At 43.3% G+C, this 14,575-nt stretch overlaps 1 protein-coding gene across 4 annotated transcripts; it reads left to right on the top strand.

The window, feature by feature from the left end:
* ints10 (integrator complex subunit 10) lies at window positions 1-14,418 on the top strand. Of its 4 annotated transcripts, XM_066720548.1 has the most exons (19): window positions 1-457; window positions 690-757; window positions 1,217-1,320; window positions 1,771-1,910; window positions 2,231-2,312; window positions 3,889-4,029; window positions 4,203-4,374; window positions 5,466-5,635; window positions 6,506-6,639; window positions 6,796-6,949; window positions 7,066-7,148; window positions 7,317-7,466; window positions 7,666-7,774; window positions 8,657-8,736; window positions 9,179-9,341; window positions 9,939-10,032; window positions 11,713-11,790; window positions 12,401-12,421; window positions 13,052-14,418. In XM_066720548.1, exons 1-19 carry the CDS (start codon window positions 329-331, stop codon window positions 13,206-13,208), a joined length of 2,229 nt encoding a protein of 742 aa, XP_066576645.1. In that variant the 5' UTR covers window positions 1-328; the 3' UTR covers window positions 13,209-14,418. The 4 variants fall into 4 exon arrangements, with proteins under 4 accessions (XP_066576645.1, XP_066576647.1, XP_066576646.1 ...); XM_066720550.1 differs by lacking the exon at window positions 11,713-11,790; XM_066720549.1 differs by lacking the exon at window positions 12,401-12,421.
* Window positions 14,419-14,575: the final 157 nt, after the last annotated feature.

Genomic DNA, 14,575 nt, shown 5'->3' with positions numbered 1-14,575 from the left:
CAATTATGTGCGCCCATGCCTTGATTTGTATCCACAGGGCTCCTTCACTGCAGGAACATCCAGATCGTGCATATCTAATAAAATAGTATCTTCTGCATATTTATTTTAATATTATTATGCACATTTAATATATGTTTTGTCTCTGTAATTCATTTTAGACCGACAGAAGACATCGTACAACAGCCGTGTGTTGTTTAGTTCTTAGTGTCGCACTTTCTAATTGTGGATCGTATTTCGTGCTGATTGCTATGCTTTGTTGTCTTTTTTAATTTACTCTGCGATGGATAAATAAACCACTGACACAATACAAACACAACCTCCGAGAGACATGTCTGCGCAGGGAGACTGTGAGTTTTTAGTTCAAAGGGCCCGAGATCTAGTTAGTGAAGATCCATGGGCAGCAAAAGCCTGGCTCATCACGGCCCGGACGCTTTACCCTTCAGATTTCAATATACAGGTATGATGGGTTTGCTCTTATTCAATGCATTGAATAGTTAAGATTGACATCTCATCACAAATGGCATATTCAACAACAATAAAAAAATACTACACTGCATTGACTGCCAGGCGTCCAGTCCTGGAGTGGGCAACCCCTTGTGTCATTTCTCATTTTCAGTCATGCTTTAGGATTTTAATAGTTTTTCTACACATACAACTGCTATATCTCTCCCCCTTGTTCTTCCTTTCAGTATGAAATGTATACTATTGAGCGTAATGCGGAGAGGACAGCCTCTGCAGGGAGACTGCTGTATGACATGTAAGTAATTAACCCCACGTTTGCCATGTGTGCCTACAAAACGTTGTCCCATGATCTAGAAATGTTAGAAATAAAATAATTATTGTGTTGGGCTTAAATATAACGCCTGTGTTGCCACTTTTCTTATTCAGGAAAGTGAAAACTAGCAACCTGCACAGGCTACAAGGCTAAAAGAAATGTCACAACTTTGCTAGCTTGCTTGTAATTGTATAATTCAATATCTGTCTTTTAAATTATTGTATCTCATTAAGACCACACTTTGCTCCTAATTCCGTTTACATACAAAGGCTCAAGGATCTGACAGTTGTTGAACATGGTAAAAATGCTGCAGTGTGTTATCAGTTAGGTATCCGTGTGCATGGGGTCTCATTGCTGATCAAAAGGCAGATGTTAGATTTCAAAGTGACTGGCACTGTTCTCTGATGGGTATAACCAGGTTGCCTGTCTCTGGTCCCCCAGGTTCGTAAACTTCCCTGACCAGCCTGTGGTGTGGAGGGAGATCAGTGTGATCACGGCTGCCCTGAGAAATGACGTCCAGGACAAACACGCACAGTTCCTGAGAGGTGAGAGACTAATGCTGTCACACCGCTCACCCAGCTGGTATCTTCATCACGATGCCCTCTTCTAAATGGACAGTGTTGATGACACTCCTATAGAGAAGGGGTCACTGTGCTTCATTCACAGCACTGGAATACTGAAGCCATTTCAAGTCTCTAAAAGGAAATGTATGACTTTATACTTCACCTGTCTTATTATATGCTCAGCCTGATCCTCTGAGCTTCCTGCCCCTGAGGTTATTCGAATGCTCACTGAAAGTTTCAGCAAAACGTGCCTCTTTAATTTGTCTTTGGAAATGGTATGCCAAGAAGTCAATGACAAATTATGACAGTTATGTTGAACAACATGTGGATCTTCAGAACTGCTGTTATAGGCCAGAGAAAGCCGAATGTCGTGGTGGTGTTTTGAGAGTGGCCTGCTGGGAGGTGATGTGTGTTATGCTGTGTGTCTCGCAGGCCTGTTTGAGACTCTGCCAGGCCGGGTACAGTGTGAGATGCTGCTGAAGGCCACAGAGCAGTGCTTCAACACGCTGGAGAAGGCCGAGATGCTCCTGCTGCTACTGCGACGCTTCCCTGAGTCGGTGGTACAGCATGGGGTGAGACACCGGAGCTGAGAGCCCTTACACACAGACACGCAGGCACCGACATACACACACACACACACACACACTTGTATGCATACATGTACGCATGCGCACACACGCGCACACACACAGGCTTTTTTGACAGGAAGGTGACCTGAAATGACAATTTCTTTCTTTACAGTTTGTGTGGATATGTGAATATCTATATCTGTTTGTGAAACATCTCTTAAAATATGTACAAATGTTAAAATCCATAGAATTAATAATAATAGTATAATTAATGTTATATAATTTAAGAATGGTTCCATTTATTTTCCTTTTGATTCCCGCAGGTCAGTCTGGGTGAGACACTGTTGGAGGCAGAAAGTATTGAAGACCAGGAGACACCAGTCAATTGCTTCAGGAAACTGTTTGGTGAGTGCTGATTTCTTGGGACTTTTTTCCAAAGCCTGCCTTTAGGGAAACCTAATGTGGAAGCAGTATTGCCTGAAGAGACAGGAATACTGCATATCTCCCCATACAGGCTGTTGGCTGCAGTTGGCACTTGGTCAAATAATGTTCCAGGTCTTGTCATATTAGTAAAACCAATTTTTGTTTTAATCTATAAAACAAAACATATATCAATATTGTGACATACAATGTTAAAAATAAAAGGTATTGAGATTCAAACATTAAAACGCATTCACTTCATGACAGTAATAATTTATTCTTAGTTGCACAATCATCTGAGATTAATGTTAACTCAAAATTCAGTGTATGCTTAGTGAAATTTCCAGTGAGTTTCTACCTAGATGGATTAGCAAGACTAAAATATTGAAGCACTTATGCCGATTAATAATTCAATCTGTTTTGTGAAGATGTCCCACACCAAATCCTGAAAAATACTATGAATTTAACCATTTTAAGGTTATTTTTTTCTTTTGCATACTATTTGAATTAACTGCACATATGGAACATTAGTCATCAACATTAGTAAAACTAGACAACATTTTGGCATTTTTAAAATATATTATCCAGCATTCCAATTCCTGGTAACACATAATCTAGCACATGAGGAGATTTTTCCCCCTCCATATTTCTGGGCTGATATGTGCACCTCTATGCAGTTAATAGCAGATGGTGTTATAAGTTTAGCAAGCCTAACATAAGCACAACCTGCCATTTTCTCTATTAATGTCCATTGTATTGAAAAGCCATCTGGAGATGAACAGCCACACTTATATGCCCAGATTTCAGTGATCTGCTGTATTAAATCAGATGAGCGCTGGTGTGATTGCAGTAGTAAAGATCATAGTACAACCAACTTCAATTAATTTAAGTGTCAAATGGCAATTTATGTAAAAATGTGTTTTGAAACTAGCTGAAGCAAACTGGAACATTGTAAGGTTCAGGTAATACAGTAGTCAGGGGTGTCGCAAGGGGGTAGGCATCCCCACACCCCCCGCTCTCACAGGAGAAAACTCCGCCGCACCCCCCCCACCCCCCCTCCCGCTCTCACGGGAGAAAATACCATCACCATCAGGAATTATTAGAATCGCCTCTGACAGTAGTGCGTTAATTTTCATCAATTGCTATGAAATGTCACCATCTTCTGGACGTTTTTTAGATTCTTGTTTTAAAATGGTGAATTCACTGGCAGCATTATATAATATATGTAATGAGGCTGAGTAATGTTTTCTGGAAAAATACACTTTTGGTCCATTTGCCTGTACATAAATTGGCATTTAAGGCTGTCAATAGGATTTTTGCTGGGTTGTAGATGGTGTTTGAGTTGTAGTATTGAGTTTTGTAGGACTGTTTCTTCAATGCTTTATTTCCTGATTCATAATGTAATGTTTAGTCTTTGAGACACTTTCAGTTCTGGTGTTTTTTTAGGAAACTATGGGAGCTTTATCTAAAATATTCTAGTCTTTAACAGAAAGTCGCTGCACTGTGTGTGTGTTTTCAGTGTGTTATGCCAGGTGATGTGATCCGTTTCCTGTTCCTACAGTGTGTGACGTGCTGCCTCTCATCATCAACAACCCTGACATGCGCCTCCCTGCCAGCCTGCTCTACAAGTACATGCACAAAGCTGCTGAGTTCTACATCGGATACGTCACCCGGGGCCCCACGGCCGAGAGCCAGCTCCAAGGTGCCGTTCCCACTGGCACACTGTCAGCACAACACAGCAGGCTTTCAGCTTTGATTGTCTTGTCATTTGCACATAAATGGATCTTACGTTACTTTATTTGCTAAACTCACAGTTGTCTATGTGGGCTTCCACTCTCACCACATTCTCCTCTGTGTGTGTGTTTGTTTACACAGTGTCTCAGGAGGCAGGCAGTCTGAAGTCCCCCACTGCACGGGGCTCCCAGCGCTACATCATCGAGGGGCTGACGGAGAAGTCCTCCCAGGTCGTGGAGCCGTGGGAGCGGCTGCTGGAGATCATGTCGGTGGTGGGCGTGCGGTGCGAGTGGCAGATGGATAAGGGCAGCAGGTAAGACCCTCCCACGGGCACAGCCCTGTCTCACGGCAGTCTGTCTCTCGCTGGGGCACATTTGGTTGGGGCCGTTATGCAAGTAGATTTTAATTCTCTCCGGTACGCCAACCACAAAGTCTCCTCAAGCCCCGCCTGCAAAAAATCATGGCTCATGTCAGGTAACACTATCTACACTAATTACTTGCATAGTGCCAGTTGGGACATGAATGTAATTTCTTAATGTGTGTTGACAGTGCAAATGTACACCGATCAGCCATAACATTATGACCACTGACAGGTGAAGTGAACAACACTGATAATCTCGTTATCATGGCACCTGTCAGTGGGTGGGATATATTAGGCAGCAAGTGAACATTTTGTCCTCAAAGTTGATGTGTTAGAAGCAGGAAAAATGGGCAAGCGTAAGGATCTGAGCGACTTGGACAAGGGCCAAATTGTGATGGCTAGACGACTGGGTCAGAGCATCTCCAAAACTGCAGCTCTTGTGGGGTGTTCCCGGTCTGCAGTGGTCAGTACCTATCAAAAGTGGTCCAAGGAAGGAAAAACGCTGAACCAGCAACAGGGTCAAGGGCGGCCAAGGCTCATTGATGCACGTGGGGAGCGAAGGCTGGCCCGTGTGGTCCGATCCAACAGCTACTGTAGCTCAAATTGCTGAAAACGTTAATGCTGGTTCTGATAGAAAGGTGTCAGAACACACAGTGCGTCACAGTTTGTTGTGTATGGGGCTGCATAGCCACAGACCAGTCAGGGTCCCCATGCTGACCCCTGTCCACTGCCGAAAGTGCCTACAATGGGCACGTGAGCATCAGAACTGGACCACGGAGCAATGGAAGAAGGTGGCCTGGTCTGATGAATCTTGGGTTCAAGGTGTTGACTTGGCCTCCAAATTCCCCAGATCCTACACAATATTAGGCAGGTGGTCATAATGTTATGGCTGATCGGTGTATATCAAATCAATGCTAATCATTTAAATAATATCTTATGTATATCTGTAAAAAACAGTTCTACTTTGATGTTTTCACACCCTTCATTTGAGTCAGTCGTATTCAGTGAATGGTTTATAATCTATTTCCTGGCGCCCCCCTCAGGAGCTATGGGGAGATGCTGCAGCGTATGAAGGAGCTGGGTCGGTACCTGAGCAGCTTCGATGCCGATGCCCACGTGCGCTACAGGAACCAGGTGGTCTACTCCGTCATGCTGGTGTTCTTCCGCAGCGCCTACCAGTACGTCAGCGCCGTCCAGCCCACGCTCTTCCAGGGTGAGTGTTCCCTGGGCTGCCAGCTGGCTCTGCATTTCAGCCACTCTTAGTGCCGTAAAATATGGGCACACTACTTTTGTGTTCACTTAAGCAGAAATGCCAAGAATTGCAAGTTCAACTATTCCCCAAATTAGGGACACTTTTCCATGTATTAAATTAAATGTATGCGTTGAGGAAATTTCACACAGTGTGCACAATAAGGTCATACAATTTAGGCTGCATAATCATCCGCCAGTGGGTGTGTTTGAGTGACGCGATACAGCTTCCATTAAGCAAGCCATCCATTCCTCTAAGCTTCCCTCAAATCATGTACATCAAACCTGTCATCACAGCAATGTCTCCACATCACCTTTCTAGTTATTCCAACATGCTGCTTGTGAGCTCTCGGTAAAAGTTGTTTTCTTATCAATTATTGATTGTTTAACCTTTCTATTATTTATGTTCTACTGCATATTACGGAATGTTCTATATTTATGCGTCATATTTTTATTATAGACTATTTTAATTTGCTCTATTATTCAGTGTTGTAAAAAAATATTTAGGGGTATATGTGACTGTCTAGAATGCAACTCTATGTTTTGCGTTAAAATTAACATTAAAAGCAATTTCCATTTATGGAATGTCATTTTACATGTGAAAATAAGTTCTATCAGCTTGTTCTATCCTTATGTTTCTAGTTATGATATTCAGTTACTGTAGTTAGACTCCATGCTAACGACAGATTAGACTTGCTGTAACGCAGGGCTGTTTTTACAGTTCGCTGCCATGGTCAGATTTAAAGGAGACAAGTAATGAATAGTGTTAGTTTTGTTTTAGCTGAATTTCATCATGAATGTGACTTTTGGTTTGTGTTGTTCTGTGGGTTGACAGGACACGGCTCCCCCAGCACTGTGCCATGGATCCTGGTGGAGGATTTGTCCTCAGTGTACAGCGATGCAGACCTCGACCGCAGCAAGCACATCCACAAGAAACGCAAGCTGGCCGATGGTCGAGAGAAGACCATGGTGAGAGAGGGCCTGAGACTGACCCGGGCCTATAATAATCTGTTTTATTCGTTTTCATCTTTATTTCCTCAGTTTTTCATATTACTTCCATCAAAGGAGGCATATCTTATAATAGTGTGTGCTGTTGTCTGCTGCTGACTGTGTTGTTTGGTACAGAGCTCCGATGACGAGGAGGTCTCTGGGAAGGGCTGCGGCCGCCACATCCTGGTCAACAAGACGGAGCTGCCCTGCTGGGCTGACATGCTGGAGAGCTTCAGGACAGCCAGGGAAAGCTGGGAACTGCTGCACTCGCAGGAGACGCTGGAGAACGGTCAGTTCTTTGCACTTCAATGTTGTTTTCCACTGCATATAGTCCAAAAACAATGGAGAATTTAAGATTCATAGATCCTTATAGACCCATCTCACAATGCTTGTTTACCTTCTCAGAGTTCAACAGAATCTGTTCCTCCTGGAAGACGGACAGCTGGTTATGGTTACGAATATTCTTGACTGACATGATCATCTATCAGGTAAGTCGGTGGATCATATGAACCTGTTTCATCTTGTCTAAAGATGTCACTGAAGTACAGGGATCCAGTCATTAATCGATCAATTTTCTTGAATTTGTTTTCTAATTTAACCGCTTTTGTACCTATGTGTGTGTCTGTGTGCTGCACTGATTGTGGACTGTGTTTCAGGGCCAGTACAGGAAGGCCGTTGGTAGTCTCCACCAGCTGGCTTCCATCCAGCTGCCCCAGCCACAGGTGGTGGCCCCCCAGAGCTCTCTGGAACAGCACCGGGCCCTGATCCAGCTGGCTTCCTGCCACTACGCCCTGGGGGAGTACAGGGTGAGTCCCAGCCGCCGTACTGTTAAACCATCCCTTGTACTGTACTCTAGAGCCATTCCCAGTTTGACTGTCCATCGTGCTATACTGCACTGCTGTCCCCATTGCACAGATGTTACGGGATGTCTACTAAGAATGATATGGTTAGTGCAGTATTTTAAAATGTTAATGGGCCATTCCCCTTGTGTGTGCTGGGCTGCAGATGGCGTGTGAGAAGGTGCTTGAAGTGGTGAACAGCCTGGTTCCCCAGGTTCAGGAGGCGATCCGGACCGCTGAGGAGGTCCCCCGGGTCAGGACCAAATTTCGTAAAGGTGGGTCAACTTGGGCTGGGCTGGGTATTTTCTGTATTCTTATCTGACAGACCCATTAGATTTTTATTCATATCGTTTTATAATTTTGCTATCCAACACTGCTTATTAATGCAGATTGTCTCCTAAGTGGCAGAGAGCTGTTTCACATGGTCACCTTCAGGCATCTTATTTGAAAACACCCTTGTTACACTAATCTGAGGTATTTGGCAGAACTTTGTCCAAGTGGATGGGGACCGAGTTAAATCTGCAGAAACGATCTTCCACAGTGAAATCTTAAATTAATTTGAGTATCAACTGTTTCTGTCTGATAATTGGACCTGCAGTTTCAGCAAAACATCAGTATAAAGTATCTGGTATTCAGGCGATCCCTATAAACTTATAGATTTAATCTGAAATAGTATGCAGTGCAATGTATTTAATTTGAACTGATCATTACAGAAAGTGTTTGCTTGAATGTGTGTAATAATACTCCTACAATGCTACCTTTAACCTGGTCAAATTACCACAAATATACCATTTTATACAAACAAAAATACCACACATATCTTATTCTTCCTTGCGTGTCCATTTTTAAAGTGAAATCTGTATCAAACCCTGCTCACATTCACTCGACCACCAAATGATTCACGGGAACACCAGAAAAGTCAGATTAAGCTGCATATTACTCTGTGGGGGACACTGCTGTACTGTGAAAGATGGATTCAGACACACATGTTAACCCTGCCCCATACACGCATACCAGCAGAGCTGCTGACATTGGGTGTCTCTCTCTGTGTTTGTTCATTGCCAACACTTCGGTGAATGATGCAGCACGTTGTATTTCTTTTTTTTTTTCTTGTTTTGGTATTAAAACTTACTTTGTCATCCTCTTCTGAATTCTAGGTTCTGACCTGAGACTTCTGCCCTGTACCAGCAAGGCCATCATGCCTTTCTGCATGCAGCTGATGTTAGCTTGCTTCAAGGTAATAAAGCTGTTTTCTTCATTTCAACAAAGAGGTTCCGCTGGGCATGAACAATGACGCTCAGTGTTATGTAATTTTAGCTTTCCCTGGGCAGTTCCTACAGCATCATATTATAATTTCTGTAGGAAACAAAAATGGAACTGATCAACGGATATTGCTGAAGGAGAGAAACAACACTATTTTCATGCAAAAGAAAGGATTTGCTTTGAAAATTATATATTAGATTTCAACATTAACCACAAATTCATTTTCTTCTCATTTACTGGGCACTTGAATTGCTCGAGCAAATCTAAAACTGCCACACTTTAGTAACTGCCCATATAATTCTGATTGAATGCTTTTTAGGAAAGGTTCTTACATGTTTTAGCTGTCTTTATGCCATTTCTATCAGGCATTAGATGCATGTTATTGTAAGCTAGTTAATTTAATTTCTCTCACTCAGCTCCGCGCTTTCACCGAGAACAGGGACGACCTGGCTCTGGGTCATGTGGTTGTCCTGCTGCAACACGATTGGCCGCAGGGAGAATGCCTCTTCCTCAAAGCGATAGAAAAGATCTGCCAGCAGGGCAGTTTCCAGTACGAGAATTTCTTCAACTATGTGACCAGTATCCTTTACTGAGACATTGTATTGCTGTAATTGGTTCAATCACTGTCCTTGCTCGAGGAGTTGCCTCTCCCAGCTTTAACATAAAGTAACATTTTCAGCTTTCATATCAGGTTTTTAAGTTATTCACAGAGGGCAAATATTGCTCAGTGCACTGATGATATGATAGTGAGATCTCTTAATAGAGTATTTAAGGCTTTAAACAGATTGCAGTGTGCCAGACTTAATGATTTGAGTCATCTGGGATGCTTCTGTGGGTTAATCTTGTCAAGTCAGATTTAATTTGAGAATTGAGGCTGCCAGGATGTTCAGAGATGCTTCTTCATCAGGATCTTTAGGCTGATTTTATTGAATTTTTTCTCTTCAGTATTTTCTTCCACTTTGTGTAAGCTGATGCACCTGAAGCATGAGACCGTATAGATAGGAAGCAGGTTATCTAATGTTGTGGGCAGTGGTATTGTAGCTAGTACCCCACTGCTGCAATTGCAATATTATACACCTAACCAAATCCTGTAACCACTCACCACATTTTCTACCATATACCACAGTGTTTTTTCTGCCTGTTTTCGTCCTGCTCGCCTTTAACACACTTGCCCAGATATTGATATGCTGGAGGAGTTTGCTTACCTGCGTACTACTGAGGGGGGGAAGGTGCAACTGGAGCTGCTGCCCAATCAAGGAATGCTCATCAAGTAAGTTCTACGGTTTAAGATTTGGGGAAACGTTAAAAGCGCACACAGTGGTAACCACACACGTCTGACAGGCTGCCCCCTGGCTTAATAGCTGCAGAATCGTGCTGCTGGGCTGGTGGACATGTCAGGATTTTCAGTCCAAGATCAGTTGATTAATGGTTCTGCCGATCCTTTCCTTTATAACGTGCTTCCTGTGATTGTCTCCTCAGGGCACTGGATGAAAGAAACCTATTGATAAAATTAAGCGATCGAGACACAGCAAACCATTCCAACAAAATTGTGTGTGATGGATTAATAGCCAAGTTAAAATGCATTAGTGACATGTACCGTGAGGGTGTTCTGTAGGCTTGGCATTCAGGCTGGGAAGGCTTTCACCCCCCCACAGTGCACAGCCAACACATTGGAAATGTGTATAGAGGAAATGGTGAGACCGCCAGGGCAAAGAAACTAGAGCAAACAGAAACGTGCAATAAAGCCAAACAGGAAGTGGTTTGGATTTGTGCAGTACAGTTCCAGACAGAAGTAAATATCTCAACTGTATAAATCCCATAAAGGGCAATCCAATTTTGAAAGAAACTAAGACATGTATTACTTTCTCAGTGCATGTTTTTAACACGGGTTATGATCTTTAATAAACAAATAAGGGTCTTCTACTTTGCATCTAAGCCCAGCTCAGCCCTGGTTGGCACACAAGGCACCCCGCTTCTGCTGTACAATTAAAATACATCTGGCTGCAAATTCAAGCAGTCCTTTAAAAAAAAGTTTTGGAAGGAATGCTGCAATAACAGAACAGTGTGTTTCAGACTTGTTAATCAATAGCAACCCTGATGTACCAGGGTTTGCCAGTCAGACACAGGAGAGCCACACACTTGGATTCTTTGAGATTTGCTTGCAGGCCAAAAGGTTTTCCTTGATTTATTTCGGAATGAGAAACTGCTGAGGGTCATTTGGTGATAAGAAACTAGCGCTATTGAAACTGCCCGGACTCTTGGGTAACCGGCCAGTGTCGTGGGCTAAGGATCTTTTGTCCGACTGTTCCACAACCAGTGCTTGTGGTGCTCCGACTGTTTTGCATCAGCAGTAAAGAGCCCTGCCTGTACTGACCCCTGCAAAGACCTGGCTTTAACCTTCGTCCGGCCCTCTAAACACACTTTACCACCTGAGCCAGGTGGGAGCCCATACTGACGACTACGCATAAAAAATAACAATCCTCTTTGTTCCTTCTTCTCTTGTTGTCTTTGACAGAAATGTGGGATTTCATGTCATTATGGCAGAGTAAGGGTTTCTTAAACTTGAAGAACTGCAAAAACTAAAATCAAATCACTACAATTTTGTAGATAAATAAAATTAAAAATTGAATATCAAATATCTAAGATTCTTTCAAAACCAAAACAGCTGGTACAGGACTGAAAGGCATACACTTGGCATAGGTGTACATTAGCATTATTTTTTATATGTTGCGCTAAATCCTGCATAGAAAACCAAGAAGAAAAAACACATTAATGTAAGGAGGAACCACCTTCCATGTGCGTATCATTCAGGTTCACCGCAGCTGCTGTAACACAGCCATGTGTGCAGAGTGGTCGTGTCATGCCCTGCACATACGAGCTGTGACTCTACTCCCTGGCTGGCCGAGTGACTCAAGTGTGGGTGTTGAATGTTGCTGTTTACTGTCTCTAGGAACCCTAGCCCTTCCATGGGGCTCCTACCCCAGGAGTTTATACCCATCCTGCCGCCTGGCGTACCGACTGCCGACAGGTACCCTCCCCAGCCTGCTCATCACGTGCTGTTTTTTTTTTTTTTTTTTTTCTCCTACGTTTACAAAAAAAAAGTGCTTACTTGAATGTTTTTAGATTCATTCATATCTTTAATTTTTTTGTATTATCTGTCGTCGCATCCCTCCCCCCTCCTCCAAAAGTGCCTCATATTGTGCCAGTCTGTGGACATGAATCATTTAAGATCACTGTATGGCAAACAACAAAAGGGGGGGGGGACTTCCAAACCACTGGATTCCACCACCACCCACTGATGCAGAGTCTATCCGTGTCGTTTTCACCTGGAGCTTGAATCTGCTGGCTCCCAAACCTCCACTGTACCCATTACGCCATCCCTTTTGTCTTTTCTGTCCATGAACCAGGTGTTCTTGCATGACAAACTGTGTGTTTGCACTAGCATTTTTAGTCAGATGGCAGATTTTGAAACGGAGTTAAAAGTATGCCGGTACAAGAATTAATTCTGATCTGTGCTGAAGGGAAAACAGCAGCAACAAAAAAACACTAGGTGTCTCATTGGTTTATCAGAACAAAGTGTTACTTTTAGGATTTTCATCCCAGCACAGCCCACTTACAGCTCTCTATTGATTTCACAGCACCAAGGAGAGAAGGGGCAGGTGAGTAAAGGGACAAGTTATCAAATAAGATTGTAAAACCCTGACCATTTAAAACCATTTCAACAATAATCACTCACACACAGAGCTGGACAGAATTTTTGTGTTGCTCTTAGCGTACCAGATAGTGTGGGTGTGCGGGTACAACCGAGGAGTGGGTTATCTGCAGTCATCAAGGGCATCCTAAATGCTGAAGAGGTGCAGTGAGATCCTTTGCGGGCAGATCATGCTGATTATCCGAGGTCTAGAAGGGGTTTTGCAGCCTTTGCAACAGAGCAAGGGTCAGGCCAAGTCCAGGAAGCTTTGATTTTTAGACCTTTTTTCATCTGGGAAGATCCACTTACGGATCTGGCAGTACTCTTCAGCATTTACAGGACACAGTGGTTGCAGACCCAGTCGTTGTCTTGACTTGCATCTCCACACCATCTGACCAATCCAATTTAGGATGATGCACTAACATGATCCAGAAGACTGACGGTTTTGTCCACCATTGCACGAAAGGTGGACCCCGTGTTCAATGCATAGGAAAGGGAAGGGAAGGGCAGAAGGGCACACAGCACGACAGAGCATCAGGTCTCTGTGTCTCTTCTCTTTGTCTCCTCTCTCTCTCTCTCTGTCTCCCCCGACACACAGGCACCACACCGTGACCCGCGGCATCACCAAGGGTGTGAAGGAGGACTTCCGTCTGGCCATGGAGAGACAGGTGTCGCGCTGTGCGGAGAACTTGCAGACCGTGCTCCACCGCTTCTGCATCAACGAAAAGATCATGCTCATCCAGTCCTTGCCCTGATCGCCAGGCTTGTCCTCCCCCTAAGTGATGGAGCTTCATGCAGAGTTTTACAGAAGTTGAAGACTCACTTAAAGGGTCTATGACTTGAGACGTCATGCCTTTGAGCTGCATGTACTGTCAGTTACCATGGAATTGCATCCTCTGTGTGCATCTGAAACTCAAACGCCATTACAGCAGAATTCTTGGCACCAGCTTAACTTGTGACAGACGAGACATTATGACGAACCTCTGACTCTCTCTCTAAGGTTCTTGAGATGATGTCACAGTCTTTCCAGCAGACCGTAAACGAGAAACAAGACCACATTATTGTATTTCCAGCAGTGAAACTTCTTTGCTTTTGTAAATTTTTCCCCAAAGGATCTAGATCTCAGACTGTGTACTTCTGTATATTTGTGTGTGACTTCTCTTACTTGTTCAACTTGTTGTTTTTGTTTAAAATAGATGTCCTTCTGTGAAAGTTATTAACTCACTGTGCCTCTCTGTGTTGTTTGGTTACTCTCCAAGTGACTGCTTGTGGAATTGCATAACTGGGATTTTAAGCCTGTATTTTCTCTGGTTTCTTTTTCAATTATTATGTTATGCTTTGTATGCTGACACATGTATGGCCTTCCCCACAGTGTGGAGACAGATGGTATTACTTAGCTCAGGGGGACAGATGTTTGATCTGGACTCTAGACTCCAACAGAGATTCTAAATATGACCGAGAAATTGGATGGAGATTTTAACATCATGGATAGCATGGATTTGCCATGACAGATTATATGTCAGACTCAGGTTGCATTTAGAGATTTGTTGTGTTGGAGGAGCCAAGTCGAAGAGCAGAAAAGCCCGCAGTCCTCTGTGTTGGAGTGGGGTGCCATGTCCTGCCCCACCCCTATCCTGTGCCGCCCCAGCCTATGCTCCTGCACACACCAGAGGAAGCCAGCAGCACCACCGTGTGGGAGCCTTGAGTACAGCTTCTTATTGGAAAACTTAATATTACTTTATAATAGAGTATGGGGAATGGTTATGGAAAGTATAATAATATAATAACTAAATCGGCAATCAGAGAGTGGTTTTTGAAGCGTCAGCCAACAGCAAAGACGCTAAACAACTTGTTTCTTTAATAATTCATCATTGATACTGGCAGGTAAAATGAAATGGATATTGTAACCAGAATGTATTGAATTGGTTTGATTAAAATATATTTACTTTAATTCAGAAAACGTTATCATTGAGTTCATATGACTTATTGCTGTGTTTCTCAACCCTGGTCCTAGATGACCCCCCTACCCTGCTGGTTTATGTTCCAACTAAGCTCTCAATTAATACATTGAAAAATTGTCTTAATCAGAGCCTTTTAATTATTTAAAACGGGGGGGGGGGGG

The sequence above is a fragment of the Amia ocellicauda genome, chromosome 13 (genome assembly GCF_036373705.1).
Source record: "Amia ocellicauda isolate fAmiCal2 chromosome 13, fAmiCal2.hap1, whole genome shotgun sequence".
In the NCBI taxonomy this organism is placed as follows: domain Eukaryota; kingdom Metazoa; phylum Chordata; class Actinopteri; order Amiiformes; family Amiidae; genus Amia; species Amia ocellicauda.
Note: the sequence above shows the minus strand (reverse complement) of the source record. Positions and strands in the feature narration are given on the sequence as shown.

Coding starts and splice junctions, on each gene's coding strand:
- ints10 (XM_066720548.1), top strand. CDS start 329: ATGTCTGCGCAGGGAGACTGTGAGTTTTTAGTTCAAAGGGCCCGAGAT. Junction 2,313..3,888: donor TTGCTTCAGGAAACTGTTTG/GTGAGTGCTGAT, acceptor CTGTTCCTACAG/TGTGTGACGTGCTGCCTCTC. Junction 7,467..7,665: donor ACGCCCTGGGGGAGTACAGG/GTGAGTCCCAGC, acceptor GCTGGGCTGCAG/ATGGCGTGTGAGAAGGTGCT.